At 40.4% G+C, this 15,695-nt stretch overlaps 2 protein-coding genes across 4 annotated transcripts in view; one reads left to right on the forward strand and one right to left on the reverse strand.

Moving 5' to 3' along the window:
* Ccbe1 (collagen and calcium binding EGF domains 1) overlaps positions 1 to 15,695 on the forward strand; it is a 293,738-nt gene that overhangs the window by 60,115 nt on the left and 217,928 nt on the right. The window lies entirely within an intron of this gene.
* Positions 2,869 to 3,159, reverse strand: LOC108491176 (40S ribosomal protein S27-like; the record flags this gene model as incomplete). Its single annotated transcript, XM_017799860.1, has 1 exon — positions 2,869 to 3,159. A coding segment is annotated over one exon (291 nt), but the record flags the coding sequence as incomplete, so codon positions are not given.

Genomic DNA, 15,695 nt, shown 5'->3' on the forward strand with positions numbered 1-15,695 from the left:
GAAGTTGTGATGATGGTAGTTATTTCATGCAGAAGGGACTGCTGTATAGCATCATCTTATTAAAAGGACCTGGAATTTAAAAGGATTTTGTACTAGGAGCCACATATGAGGGAGAATAACATCATTTATTTTTCTGAGTCTGTGTTGATTTATTTTTTTATTTTTAAAATTTATTGATTTTTATTTATATGTGTACACCTGCTTGTGTGTATGTGCATCATGTGCATGCAATACCACTGGAGGCCAGAAGAGGGTGTCAGATCCCCTGGAACTGGAGTTACAGACAGTTGTGAGCTGCCCAATGTGAGTGCTGGAAAGTAAACTTAGGTCCTCTGGAAGATCAGTATATGCTCTTAATTGCTGACCTATCTCTCCTGTCCGTATAGAAACTTCTTTATGTTATATTTTGATAATTGTTTTTACAATATTAAGCTATTAACTCTTTCCTTTGATTTATATCTTTTGTTCTAATATCTATTTGAGATAGTTCCTAAAGTTTTATAGCTTTGACTTATTAAACACCTGGAATTTATTTTATATGTAGCATGAGATAACAAATCCAACTTCATTTTTCCCTTATAGAAAACCAGTTGTCCAGGCCTTAACATTTCATCTCTATGCCATCTCTCACAATCAGTCTTTCATATATATGTACATGTATATGTACATGTCTTTTTTGACTTTTGTTTTATTCAACTATTTTTTATACTGGTTTCAAACAATTTTGATTACCATATATACTTACATCTTGATATCCTGTAGGAAATTACTCTTACCTTGTTCTCTAGATTTATTTAAATTCTTCTTGGTCATTTGTATCAGTTCATTAAACCTGCAAAAGCTAATTGAATTTAAAGATGAAAAGTCAGTTTTCCCACAGTAATGAGTTCTTGTGTACATGAGCATGGTATGTTTATTGACTCATGGAGCTTGTCTAATCTTTTTACAATTTTCCTAAAGCTTCTACAAGAAACTTACAGCTCTTGTGTTATATTTATTTAAAAAATAATAAACCTTTTGTACTTTTGTTAAAAGTATATTTTGAAATTATTAATTGATGGATTGCAATTGTCTTTTCTTTTTTAAAATTTATTTTTATTTTATGGGTATGAGGGTTTTGCCTGCACGTATGTGAGTGCACCAGTGCATGCAATGCCCATGGAGACCAGAAGTGGGCATCAGATTCCCTGGAACTGTAGTTACAGATGGTTGTTAGTTGTCACATGGGTGCTGAGAATTGAACCCAGGTCCTCTGCAAGAGCAGCCAGTGCTCTTAACTGCTGAGCCATCTCTGTAGTCCCTAGTTGTCTTTTCTTTACTTTTGAGATAGCAAGATTTTCTAATTTTAAGTTCTGTATTCCTAGAACAAATCCGTCTAGACCACGATGTTTTGCATCTCCTATACATCACAAGATACAGCTTGCTAATACTTTGTATCTATGCTCATGAGTAAGTTTTTCCTTAAGTTTCTTTTCTCATAGGATCTTTATTTTTGCTTTCTAGGTTAATTAACTTCCATGAATTTAGCTAGAAATTGTTTCTACTTTTCTGTTTTCAAAAGAATTAGCATAAATTAGAGTTGTCTGTTTCTTGCAGGCTTGATAGAGCTTTCTAGGAACTATCTAGGCTTGGTTTTTGTTTTGTAAAATGATTCACAATTAGTTTTTCTAATTCATAGTTAGTTTTATCTAGGTTGTACTCAAAATGTATAGACATAAACTGGGCATAGTGACTAAAGCCTGAAATCTCAACACTCAGGAGGTCAAGGTAAGAGGATTAAAAGTTCAAGGGCATCCTTGTTTGTGGCTATCCAGGTCTGGCCTGAACTGCATTGAGACCCTGTCTCAGGAAACAAAACCATATATATATATATAATTTCATGCATTCTGTTATATATGTTAAGGCCTATTGAGTCAAGTTAGTATACCGAGATGTCCCTCAGTATAAGTTCATCCACTGGGGTCTAGTCAGTCTATCTAGAGTCAACTCTTCCTCACCTGGCAATAATCAGTTTCAATAGCTCTTTGGCTAAGGTTGGAGCCTGCTGCCCATTTCCCCAGTTCTATGCTGGGTTTCTGTCTGACAGAGTTTGCATGGGTCCTTGTGCATGCTGCCACCATTGCTGTAGATTCATATGAGCTAAGTCCCAGGAGTCTGTAAGCCTCTGCTTCCAAATGGTCATGTACCTTCTCCCATTTCTTATAATATTTCCATGCCCTCTTCTGTATCCTTTCCAGGGACCCACACTGTAGACTCTTATTCTATGTTTTGGCCATTTGTGGCCTTTTGTGTTCATTGCCCTTTGTTGCATGAGGGAGCTTTGTTGAAAAGAGTTGAGAGATACATTAGTATGCCCTCTACCCCTTGTTCCACTGTGTTCCGTGAGCCTTAGTTTTAGAGATTCCATTGTAGTTGTGTCATTTAGGGTTGGACATGTCACAGACATTTAATCTCTGTATGTGACCAGTTGTAGAACTCTGTAATAGTCTTCACCTGTTGCAAAAGAAACTCTTTGATGAGTGGTGACTGGCATACTTCTCTGTAAATATAATGATACATATTTAGCATATACTAAGAAATTAATTTTTTTCTAGGTATGTGACAGCCTTAGGGTTTTCTCCAAGATCTGTGACCTCTCCAGCCATGTATATTTGGCTATGTTTACAGTGTCACACATGAGTTCCCTCCCATTGAGTGGGCTTTAAGTCCAAGTCGGTAGCTGTCGATTACCCCCAAGACAGAAGTGCCACTATTTTGTGCATATTTATTTTTAAAATCTGCATTTGAAGTTATGTCAGACTTTTCAGTTCTTATATTCTTTTTTTTTTTTTTTTAATCCAAAATGTGTTTATCGGGCTGGTTTCTCACTCATCTTGATTCAGGGTACTTTTGGTGCTGCTTCCTCCTGAAGGAGCGTCCTTCTGTAAGCCATGCTTTTCTGCCTGTAGGCTGACAGAGGACAGTGGAGCAGCCAACACACAAGACTACTGTTTGTGCATGGCTGAAGACCGTGATGATTTTATAGCATCCTGGGCATTTCACATCCATGAAGTAGGAATTGGGACTCTGTACCAGGCACTTCTTCTTATGGTTCCTCTTCTCCTCTTCTGGAGAGGGATGAAGGAGATCCTTTGCAAGAGGCACGTTCCCATAGGGAGGTCATCACTGCCGGAAAGGCGTTCTTTTATCTTGCTTCCACACAAGTCTCTTCAGAGGCTCTCTCACTTTTTATTTTCAAGGAACAAAATTTATTTGCCTTAAATTTTTTTCATTTCTTTCTCAATTTCCTTTGTTTTTTCTTTAGTTTATATCCATGGGCTAATTTTGTATTGTAATCCTTCTGCTTTCCCTTCTTCACTTTCTTTGTATTGACATGTTTAAACTGGTCTAGCAGTAATTGACAGATGAGTCCATTAACAAGCCTCATCTTTTCCATTTGTTCTCTATGTTTTATTTCGGAAAGAGTTCTGTTGCTTTGGTTAGATTAAGAGATTGGAATCATTAAATATTAAAATACAAGCAACTAATTGTGCATGAAGACAGCTAGCATGTCAAGGGTAGAAATGCTATCAGGAAAATTAAGGTCAGTTTGTATTGTTTGCCATAAGACAAAGACAGCTTGACTCGTAATTGAACAGATAAATTCCAAGTATGTTGCTGAAATTTAACCTTCTGGGTTATGTATGCAGGTTGCTTATACAGCCTCTGCTTTCCACCCCTTTTTTACCTGGAAAAAGTGAAGAAGAAACTGTGCAAATATCTAGATCTAACACTAACTGAAGATGAGTAAATAGCTTTTTAAAAATAATACAAGGATTTATTGGAATATCTTAATTTGATCATCCCTTTCTATTGCATCTGTATTTATTGACAGTTTGGAAATATCTTTGTTTCAATTATCCAAACTAGACACATTTTTTTTGACATCACTGATAATATTTTGGATTACTCCAAGGTCATCCATTTTTTTTCTTTTCTTTTCTCCCTCTGTTTCTCTCTCTCTCTCTCTCTCTCTCTCTCTCTCTCTCTCTCTCACTCTCTCTCTCTCTCTCTCTCTCTCTCTCTCTCTCTCTCTCTCTCTCTCCTTTGCCAAGGTCTCCCAATAGACTCAGCTGGCCTGGAACTCTTCCTGTGGACCAAGCTGGCCTTGATCTCATAGAAATCTGCCTGCCTCTCTCTCCCAGGATTAAAGGCATGCACTACCACCATGCCCAGCTCTTTATTCTTCTTTTTTTTTTTTTTTCTAAAGCAAAGTCTCGCTGTGTAGCCTTGGCTGACATAGAACTTGCTGTGTAACCTGGGCTAGCCATAACTGCAATTCCCCTGCAGTTACAGATGTGCCACCATGCCAGGCTGCCTTCCTTTTCATCTCGGATCTCCCTTGTGATCATTGTCTTTTCTGAAGAAATCCATCCTTGAGTAATTCTCTTGGCGGAGCTGTTCATATTTAACTTTCTCCCCTTGTTTGTCCCAGCACTCTTGAGTCCCAGCACTCAGGATATGGAAGCAGGTGGATCTCTGTGATATTGAGGCCAACCTGGTCTATGTAGCAAATTCCAGGCCAGCTGGGACTACAGGGGACCTTGCCTCAAAAAGATCCCCCCCAAAACAACAAAAAGTTGCCATATTTCGTGAATACCAGTTTAGCTGTGCACATGATTCTACATTGATAATTATTTCCTAACAGCACTTTGAAGTTCTAATTCCACTAACATCTGGCCTCCATTTGGAGCAGCTAAAGTCTAGTATCAAATTGTTGCTGCTTTGAAGTTATTGCCTTTCCCCTCTGCCTTTAGACTCTGCTTTCTCTCTTCCCTCTGCTTCTAAGGCCTCCTTTCTTTCCTTTCCTAATTAAAATTTGTTGTGTTTTCAAGATCTTTGTCTTTCATCAATTCTGGGAATTCTTTCTTATCTCCTCAAATGCTGCCTGCTTTTTTCCTTTGCTTTCATTCTGATTTCTAATCAGACATATTGATAGACTTATTTTATCTCCCTTTTGATCCCAGTTCCTTTTTGACCCTCTCTGTTCCATGCACTTAGATGTTTTCTCAGATAAGAAATTCATTCTTTAACTGTATCTAATCTATTTAGCCCATCTAGGCAATTTTAATAGATCATTAAATATATTTATGCATTTTATACATTCAGAAATTCTATTGCTTCATTTTCAAGTAACTGGGTCATTTGCCTATTTTCCTTGCTTGTTTCTTGACTCTATTATTATTTCTTCAAATACATGACATTTCTAATTGATTATTTTAGTGTTGTACATTTGAAGATTTTTTTTACTGTTTTATTTATGTATGTACATGATTATGGGTGCATGCATGTGTGCACAGGTTTGCGTGAGTACATATGTAGAAGTCATAGATTAACATAAGGTATTTTCCTTAAACACTCTCCACCTTATTTTCAAGATAGTGTTTCTTACTGAACTTGGGGCTCACCAGTTTGACTCGAATGGCTGTCCAACCAGCCTCAAAACTGTTCCTGTCTTCCTCTCCCTCCCCAACTCTGAGATTATAGGAGCATGCCATATTTCCACAATAAGCACTTTGCCAACTGAGCCATCTCCCCAGTCTCCTGTTGGAAGATTCTTTTTTTAAATTTTTATAAAAACTTTATTGTGAATTTCATACATGCATATAAGGTGTTTTGATCAAATCCATGCCCACTCCTTCCTGCTGGAAGATTCTTGTGTTAAGATTCCTTGTAGATTGTTTTATTTCCACAGTGCTTTGCATGTTTTTTATTAGGGAACATCTATTTAGTCATAATCTGTGTTAGACTCTTGGAAGACCTGATTTGAGGGCATCCTCTCCCCCCCCCCGTGAGATTTCATTTACCCCAAAGCACCTTCACCTTGGAACTATCAGTTAATTTTGTAGGCTGAGTGATCCCAGACTGTTCATTTAGGACATACAAACTCTGAAGCTGTGAGCATAGGTTTAAGATCACAGGTTTGCTGTGGGAAGCCTTCACCTGGAGTTGAGGCTTGGATACACAAGTTTCCCAGCTGACTCTTCTTGTTGGCTGGCAGGTTTTCCTAACCCACTCTCTCATAACAGTGTAGCTCTGCTGGGATTTTGGCTGGCTTGACCTTGTGCAGACCTTATGCATGCAGTCACAGTCACTGAGTTCATGTGTGCAACTACACTGTCATGTGCAGCTAATATCTCGCTGCAGGTGTCTACTACCTCTGGCTCTTACAATTTTTCTGCCCTCTCTTCCATAATGATCCATGATTCTTATGGGGAGAGGGTATATATAGATGTCCCGTTAGAGCTGAGGACTCTGAAGTCTTTTATTCTCTTCACGTTGCCCAGTTGTGGGTCTCTGCATTAACTGCCATCTACTACAAAAAGAAGCTTCTGTGATGAGGGTTGAGAGATGCACTAATCTATGAGTATAAAATAGAGGAGGGGCTCATGAAATCTTACTCCTATCTAAGATTTATTGACAGCAAATGGCTGCTTGGTTTGGGGGTGAGTTCTCTTCAGAGATGTAGGCCCTGAGAAGCTGCCCATGGTCCAGTAGGTGGTCTTACATTTGTGCATATACAGTCAGCACTAAATGGACTGGGGGGTATTAAAAGAAGAAATTAGGAAGGAAGAGTGGTGGGGAACATAGGAGGGGAAATGGAAGGGAGGGAATGGTCTAGATTTGATCAAAACACAATATATGCATATATGAACATTAAAATACATTTTAAAATTGTGTAGACCTTTGAAGGCCCTGTTTCCATTCTGCAAAATAACTGTATTCAACTTGACTTTGAAGTCTAGCCTATCACATTTCTCCAGAATGTGTTTCTCAGTTGTATTCAGGTTCCTAGTATGGTCAGAATATTGGGACCCAAATTGTGTTGAAGTCTTTCATTTCCTTTTCACCCGCTTAGTATAATTCCTACAAATTTTCAGGCACATTTGCCAGGCCTGTTTCATTTCCCATACTGGCCATGTTGCCCCTGGATGTGGACAGTTATTCACAGCTTGATTAATGCTTTCCTTAGTTAAGCCAAAATAGGCCCCTATTTGCATATTTGTTCAATTATAAAATCATCATTTTGGGGGTCCAGGTCAAGTGCATTGTTAGTGTCATATTTGTTATTAAATCTAATGCATTTTTAGGATCTAAGTAATACAAGAGAGTATATGTCTAACACAGGAAGAAGCAGCCTGTCTTTGGGTCACTTGATTGCTCTTCCTTCTCCTGGCTACTCAACCCCTGGACTAGACTGGACTCTCGGTGTTTCACCCCCAGAGCTGCTGCTGGCTGAGTATCCCTCGCTAACTGCTTCATGGATCCAAAGGATCTTGGAAACACAACTTAATGAAATGCACAGATGAGGCTGTAGAAGGAAAGTGTCCAAGAACGTGAGGAAAAACTAATGCTATCAGCAGTAAATAATGAAATGAGAATATGCTTGGATTTGGACTGGAGAAAATTATTAATGTATCTTTGGAAAAAATATCTGCAGTGGTTCTTAGAACAGCAATCCTGGAGGGAAAATCAGTCCTAGGGAGGAAGGAGGAATGGGGGATAAGTTCCAGCTGTTGTTGTAAGCTGATTGATCCTAAACTTAGCAGTGAGGAGTGAGACAGTTTTATCTGGTCTTAATGAAATTAGTAGACTTGTGCAAAAAGGATGTGCATAGTGTTTTGCTGTTCCCCAAACTGCTATTGATACCCCATCACTGATGGTTATTTCCCCCCTAGGCTGGATTTTAGAGGGCATTCTAATTGTGAACCTTGAAGTCTAGACTAATGGGAGGTACCTAGGGAAGAGGGAAGCCTTTTGAATTACCTTCCTTTACTGATACAATTATTAAAGGCCAGTACATGTTAATTTATCAGTCTCAGGAGTGAATGCCTGACTTGGCATTGTGGTCCACTCCTTGCCTTCCTCTATGCCCTTCACTTTGTAAACTTGTTCTCAATTGTCTAGCTGTGCCCCCAAGCCCCCATGTCTACACAGAGCTCTCAGCTCTCACTCTCTGATCTATGTGCAACCTTTGAATCCTTGGTTTCTTTAGTGAGTGACCAGAGCGACCCTTTAGCCTGTGCCACAAATGTCCAGTTCTGAGTTATCCATTCTATTGTGTTAGACCTCCAAGCTTGTGTTCTTGCTTTTCATCAAGATTTAAAGATTTCAAGGCCAGATATGGTGGTCCACACCTTTAACCCCAGCATTTGGGAAGCAGAGGCTTCTCTGAGTTCAAGACCACCCTGATCTACACAGTGTGTTTCAGGTCAGCCAGGGTTGTATAGTAAGACCCTATCTTAAGAAAGAAAGAAAAGAAAATTTAAGAAAGGAAGGAATGAAAAGAGAGAGAGAGAAAGAAAGAGAGAGAGAAAGAAAGAAAGAGAAAGAAAGAAGAAAGAAAGAAAGAAAGAAAGAAAGAAAGAAAGAAAGAAAGAAAGAAAGAAAGAGAGAAAAGAAGGAAAGGAAGGAAGGGAAAAAAGAAAGGAAAAGATTCTGGGCCAATGAGATGACTCAGTGGGTAAAGGTGCTTGCAGTTAAGCCTGATGACCTTAGTTTGATCCTCAGAGTATATTGTAATGTGGCACATTTGCATGGATGCTAACATTAAATAAGTAAATAGATAAATGTATGACTATGTGGTGGTTTGAATTTCCCCCATAGGCTCCATGTATTTGAACATTTGGTCCCCAGTTGTTGGACTGTTTGGGGAGGATCATGGAACCTTTAGGAGGTATGGCCATGCTAGAGGAAGCATGTCCTTGAGGATAGGCTTTGAGAGCACATAGCCGAGTCCCATTTTCCATCTGTCTTTCTGCTTCCTGTGCTTGTTTGAAGATGTGAGCTCTCAGCTTTCTGCTCCAGCTGTCCTCTGTCATGCCTCCTGGCCGTGATGTACTCTTATCCCTCTGGAACCATAAGCCACATAAAATCTTCTTTCTATAATTTGCTTTGATCGTGGTGCTTTATCACAGCAACAGAAAAGGAACCAATATAGTATGTATATAATAAAAAAAGATTTAAAGATGTTTATGGATGTGCATGTTTTATTTTAAATCCTTATAACAAGGCATAGTGTTGAATACACGTCTAAATAGCTTCTAAATAAAGAATGCTGCCCAGGTTTTACTGTCTTTTCACACTTCCTGTTTTCTTGTTCTAATATCCCATCCATTGACAGTCCTAATTTTTTAAAAAGATTTATTTATTTTTATTATATGTATATGAGTTTTGCCTGCATGTATGTATGTGCACCACATGTGTGTAGTGCCCATGGAGGCCAGAAGAGGGAGTCAGAGCCTTTAGAACTGGAGTTACAGATGGCTTCTGAGCCTTCTCCTCTGCCCCATAGGTCCTAATTCTTTTTGGCCTATCTGTTAACCCCAGATTTCTGCCTCCCTGATACAGAGGTGCCCCCTAGTGGGAGAAGTGAAAAACTATAGGCTGTTTAACAACCCATGCTCTTTAACCTCTTGAAGTTCTTTGATTTAACTCAGGAGCCTGAGAAGTTGTCAGAGAAGCTGAAGCAAAATGACGTGAACCCATACTGCCAGGGCAGATAGCAGAATACCTGCATGCTATGTGGTATATTTGGAAGGAGAGTGATCTGGACGCTACTCCTCAGCAGTCCTTATCTGAGAAGCCTTTTATCTAGCTTTAGAGGTTCATCCAAAGTACTGCTTTTGTAAATGTCCTCTGATAGTATATTACATTGCATTTTTATCTCCTGAGTGTAAGTTGGGACTTTTAGTACTGAGTGAAAGAAACCCAACTAAGATTTCTTTTTTCAACCAACAGAGGGGATTTATTGACCAATATACCTGGAAGTCCCAGGGGTAGGCTGGCTGAGACACGTGGCAAATCATGCCATAAAGGTCAGCCTTCTCTCTTTCTGTCCCCCTCCTGCTCCTTGATTGACTTCCTGGCCCTTCTTCTTCACTTGTCAGATCTGCTACTTCACCTGCATGCTTGCTGTACGTCCTTCAAAGTCCTGGAATGTCTGCCAGACATGTGCCAAACCTTGAGCCACTTGTGGTAATGGGGGTAGAAAAGTTACATTTGGTTGGCCAGGTCTAGGTCATCCACCTACCCAAGTCACATGAAATGAAAGAGGGAAGGGGTTATTCCTCACAGAAGTTGGAAACGTCATTCCCCAAAGAAGAAAGCTCTGACGCTAGAAAAGAGAAAGAATGCTTGTCTGCTACCTTGGTCATTCTGTTTGTCAGGTTGCTATTCGCTTTGATTTCTGCCAGTGTTTTCACATCATCACATACAGACTTAGTAATAAGTGACTGGGTGATTGGTGATTGGTGGGAATGAAGATCAGTGAGAACCACAAATCAGTGAGTACCAAAGATAAGGGTAGAAAAATAAAATATGAGGGTGCATTTAGAAATGATGTGGAAGTTTTAAAATATGGCCATGGGGGCTCAGCTGTTAAGAGTATTGGTTGCTCTTGCAGAGGACCCGAGTTTGATTCCCAGCACCCATATGGTGGCTAACAACCATCTATAACTCTAGTTCCAGGAGACCTGATGCTCTCTTCTTACCTCTGTGGGTATTGCACAACATGGGTATACTTATATACATGCAGGCAACACACTCATGCACATAAAATAGAAATAATAAGATATTTTAATACAACAAAAAGGCTACAATACTTTGAAATCCCTACCATTGAGAAATGAGCACCTGTGTTCACTCCCTTTTAATCAAGGTGGGCTGGGGACTATGTCAGCGAGTAGAGTATAATAGAAGTGGTACCCCAAGGAAAAGGCATGGAAGATCATGCAGCTTTCTTTATTGGGATGTTTATCTTGGGTCTACCACATAAGTTTAACATGAGTCTACTGTTCTGGAGAGCCACATAAAGAATGCTCAAATAGACAGTACAAGCTGATCTTTACCTCCTAGACATCCCTATAAATAATCATCTCTGCAAAGCCCACCTCATCCACAAACCAAATTGTACCTTTGAACAGCTACTAGAGGCACACTAAACAGAAGAACCACCTTGATAAGCCCTGCCAGAAATTCTGAACCACACAAGTATCAGATAGGATAAACTAGTTATGGTACCAAGTCATTAAATTTTGGGAGTCTATTATCTCAAAATAGATCACTAGAGCAAGTAGTTATCTCCTCAGTGCCTTAATTTTAAATTACTTTGACTATGATCTCAATACATATGTGCTTATAAAAGATCTGTTTGTGAAGAAAAATTGACTTTTTTCCCTGAAGACTTTCAAATAATCTTTCTTTGCCAGCAGCTGTTGGCCAGTTGCCCCCTTTATCTTAGGGAGCTAATGCAGCATGAGCAAGAGGCAGAGGCCAGAGCCCTGCTTGTCACAGCTTTGTTGCACATGGTGGCTGACTTACAAGTCCCTAGGGACCTGGGGAACTTCTGTTTCCCCACGGAGATGGATCGTGGCAGGTCAGCAGAGGTCCGTTCTGTTGGTAGGATGAGTATGAAAGAATCAGAACTAGGCTTCCCGTGTGGGAATTTTATTCTCTTTTGTCCCACAGATGGATAGCTTATTCTTTCTCCAGAGTCGTGTTAATAGTTGGGCAGGGAGAGACCCACACAGCCTTCTGGGCTTTTCTCTGTGTCCACCGGAAGGCAGCCTTCTCCCATCCCTCTAAGCTGTTCAGAACAAGGCACATCACATGCACACTGACATGTCTGTCTGAGAACTGTTTCTTCAGGATCTGTGTCCCAGCCAGAGCTCATGGGGACCACTCCTAGAACAGTGTATGACTTCAGTTAGCAAGAGTAGTGACTTCTTTGTGGAAAGAAGGCCTCAAAATGATACAATTCCCCTCACTGCTCCCTCCTCACCTAATCAAATATTCATGAAGCTCATTCTGTGCTAGACAGTGTTCTAGACTCTGGGAATGTATTCATGAACAAAACAGACAGAAATGCTAATGGTTGTGGATTATATTTTCTACAGGGAATAGAGATAATATAAATTATAAGCATAGCCAGTAAGTAGAACATACTATGTGTGAGAAAGCTGTAAATGGAATGGGAAGTAGAGCAGGGCTGGGAAGGGATGAAGGGGATTGTGGCTAGTATGGTTTAGAGAAGCTTCCTCGGGAAGATGGTGTTTGAGCAAAGCACAGAAAGGGGGAGTCAGTTACGTGAAGTTAATATTATCAACGGACAGGATCTAGAATCACCTAAGAGGCAGATGTGGCATGTCTGTGAGAAGGTTTCTAGACTGGCTTAACTGATGTAGAAAGACCCACCCTAAATGCGAGTGGCACCATTCGTAAGTTGGAGTTCTAGCCTGAGTAAAAAGGAGAAAGCAAACTGAGCACCCACATTCATTTATCTGTTTCCTGTGGATGCAGTGTATCTAGCTGCCTCATGTTCCTGCCTCCGTGATGCACCATACCCTCAAATCGTAAGCTTGTCAGGCATTTTGCTCATACATGATATCTGGGGGCAAGCAGAAGCTCTCAATGGGAAGGCCTGAAAGCAGTGGTAACAGGGAGGTGGCCTGGGCCTGTCAATGTCACGGTACTATGAGGGCCATTGTTGGTGTATCCCACTCCGAGAGGCCTGGAAGCCATTGACAGTATGAACAGAGAGGTGACAGGATCTGATTTTCTTGCTCAGAGACATCTCTGGCTACATTGGTGGCTGCTGTAGGGGGACCATTATGGGTTGAATATAAAGTATCCTTCATAGGTTTTTGTGCTGAAGGCATGGTCTCCAGCTGGTGGTGTTATCTTGGAAATTTTAAGAGGTTGGGCCTAGCATTGTGAAGTGGGCTACTGAGGTATGCTCTTGGGTGCTAGATCTTGACTTAACCCCTTTCTAGCTCTCTCTGCTTCCTGGGTATCATAAAGCAAGCAGCTCTGTTTCCCTGTGCTCTGCCGTGATGTTCTGCCTCACCACAGGCCCAGAAACAATGAAGCCAGCCACCATGGACTGACATCTCTGAATCCATGAACCAAAGTAAATCTTTTCTTCCTTAAGTTTATGTTCTCAGGTATGTTGTTACCAAGGCAAAGCCTAACATGAGATAAAAGTACAAAGAAGAGATCCTGTAGGAGGCTGCTGCAATAATACAGATGAGAGTGGAGGGACTGGACCCACAGCAGTTGAAGAGGTGAAAAGTGGCTGGATTCTCAGTACATTTTGAAGGTTCAGCTTATTTTTGGGTAAATAGAGAAATCAAGGACAGGTCATGAAGAATGTGGTCTATAACTATTGTAAAGGGATCTTTTCTTGGGCCACATCATATTTGAGAAGTGGGCTGCTCAGCACCTGATGAGAGGTGAGAGTAGGTGCTTGGACATGTGGGTCTTGGGGGTCATGATGGAGATCAGACTTTAATGAGGCAGCCCTTCCTGAAGGCTGCCAGGCCATCTCAGCTTAGATTAGGAGGCCTCACAGTGTGTGTATGGCAGGTGGTGGCGGCGGGGAGCACAGCCCTTTTCTGAGTATTAGTTTCCTTGTCATTGTGTCTTAATGGCTGGCATCTATGCCATCTGTGTTAGGGTTCTCCAAAGAAACAGAACTGATAAAATGAATATATATATAATTGAATGAATATATATATTCATAAGTGAATATATAATATATATAAATCCATATATTCTAATATATGGATTTATTAGATTAGCTTACAGGATGGAGCCTGAGTAGTCCAACAATGGCTGCACCACACTGAAGAGGCTGAGAATCCAGTAGTTACTCAGTCCACGAGGCTGGATGTCTCAGCAGTACCAATCTGGAGCTGAAGGCCTGTAGGATTCCTGGAGGTCTGCTAGTCTTCAGTCTACATTGGAATCCAACTGCCAATGAGAGAGAAGGCAAGCAGACAAAAAAGCAAGAGCTCCCTTCTGGCATGGACTCTTAAATGGACTGTCATCAAATGATAACATCCACATTTAGGGTGGGTCTTCCAGTTTCAAATAATCCAACCAAGAAAGTCTCTCTCATTTCAGTTAATTCCAGATCAAATCAAGTTGACAATCAGGATTAGCCATCATACCATCTATTCCACAAAGTTGTAGACATTAGGGTTGTGACAGAATACAAGAGGTCTCATTGTGCCACTAAAGCATGGTCCATGGCAACCTTGTTGGACTGAAGCGTGGCCTAGACTGTTGGCATATAGAAAGAGCTTTCTTCTTTGATATTGTGTTAATGTTTGAAGGATGTAAAGAGCTCTTTCCATCACCTCTTGTCTCTGGGAAAAGACAGTGGGACTAGAAATAATAATAAAATATAAAAACATTTAGAAAGGCTATATTTTGTTCTGTGAAGCCAGGAAAATAAAACCACTTTCTATCTTATTCTATTTCCAAATGAGATAAAGTAACTTCCACATAGATACTTGTGTAATATTATTAGTAGAAAATATTATCCCCAAAGTTAGAAGTTGGAATTTGGGAGAGGAACAAGAGAGGATGAATAAGATCTAAATACAATGTGTACATGTTTGAAAGTGTCATAAACTCATTATGTATGATTAATAGATGCTAATACGTTTTAAAAGAAGACCACCACTAACTGGATGACTTAAGATGACGGAAATACGGTCTCACGGTTCTGGAAGCCAGAAACAATATCAAAGTGTCCGCAGGGACAGGCTCCCTCTGAAGGCTCCAGGGAAGGCTCACTCCTTGCTTCTTTGGCTTCTGCTGCTTGCCAATGAGCCTTAGCAGTCCCTGACCTGCAGATGCATCACTAGTTTCTAATGCCGCTTTCCCATGGTGGCCTCTCTGGGTGTCCAAATCTCCCTCTTGTGAAGATACAAATTGTTGGATTAGGGCCCAGTGTAATCCAGTATGATCTCATCTTAACTTGATAGCATCTGTGAACACCCTGTTCCTAATTAAGGTCCCATCCCAGGTACCAGGAGTTAGGATGTGAAGATGCCCTGCTGGAGGGCACAGTTCTCTCCCCTCACTGCCAGATCAAAGGAAGATAGAAGAATGGGTGATTGAGTCTGGTGTAAATGGAAGAGCCACTGCTTTCAACAAGATGAGTCAGTTTAAATAAATAGCTGCTGTCTAGTGGGTTTATGTTTCTTCCCTGTGCTTGTAAAAATTTAGATGACTTCAAACAAGTTTTAACTGTTGTTTGTAACACTTGAGATCATGAATTGAGAATTTTCCTTGTGTGTAATTATATGCTATGTGTGGGTGAGTGTGTCACTCTAGGGATCTCAACAGGCACAATGTGAAAAGGAACCACTGAGGCCTGCAATATTTATGTAGAATACCTATGAATCACAGAATTCTAAATGAAGGGATCTGCCTCGAGTTCTCTGACGTGGCAAGTATTCAAAAGGAGTGGTATAGAATGGCATGTGTTCTGAAGACCATGGACAAGTTAGGGAGCCTGTGAGGAGGCTAAAGACTAGTGATCAAGAGGCCAGGATCAACCAGTTTAGTTGAAACTTCAACGGTGCCATGGGACTATGCCCTTAGACCTCCAACTCTAAGCCCTTAATGTTTCTGGTTGTAGAATGTGGACATTAATTGTATCAATTAGTTAACCTCATGCTCAAAAAATTCTTAGGGCTGAACCAAGCATAGAATATGTGCTTTTGAAATGTTTCTTCCATTTGACAGAATTTTTTTTCTATACTAGGGATTGGATTTAGGGCCTTGTATATGCTAAGAAAATACATATTTAGAAGAAGCATTTCATTACAACAGCATTGACATATTCAATAACAATTTCCTGA

This window comes from Nannospalax galili, unplaced genomic scaffold, assembly GCF_000622305.1.
Source record: "Nannospalax galili isolate Female #2095 unplaced genomic scaffold, S.galili_v1.0 scaffold819, whole genome shotgun sequence".
Classification (NCBI taxonomy): Eukaryota; Metazoa; Chordata; class Mammalia; order Rodentia; family Spalacidae; genus Nannospalax; species Nannospalax galili.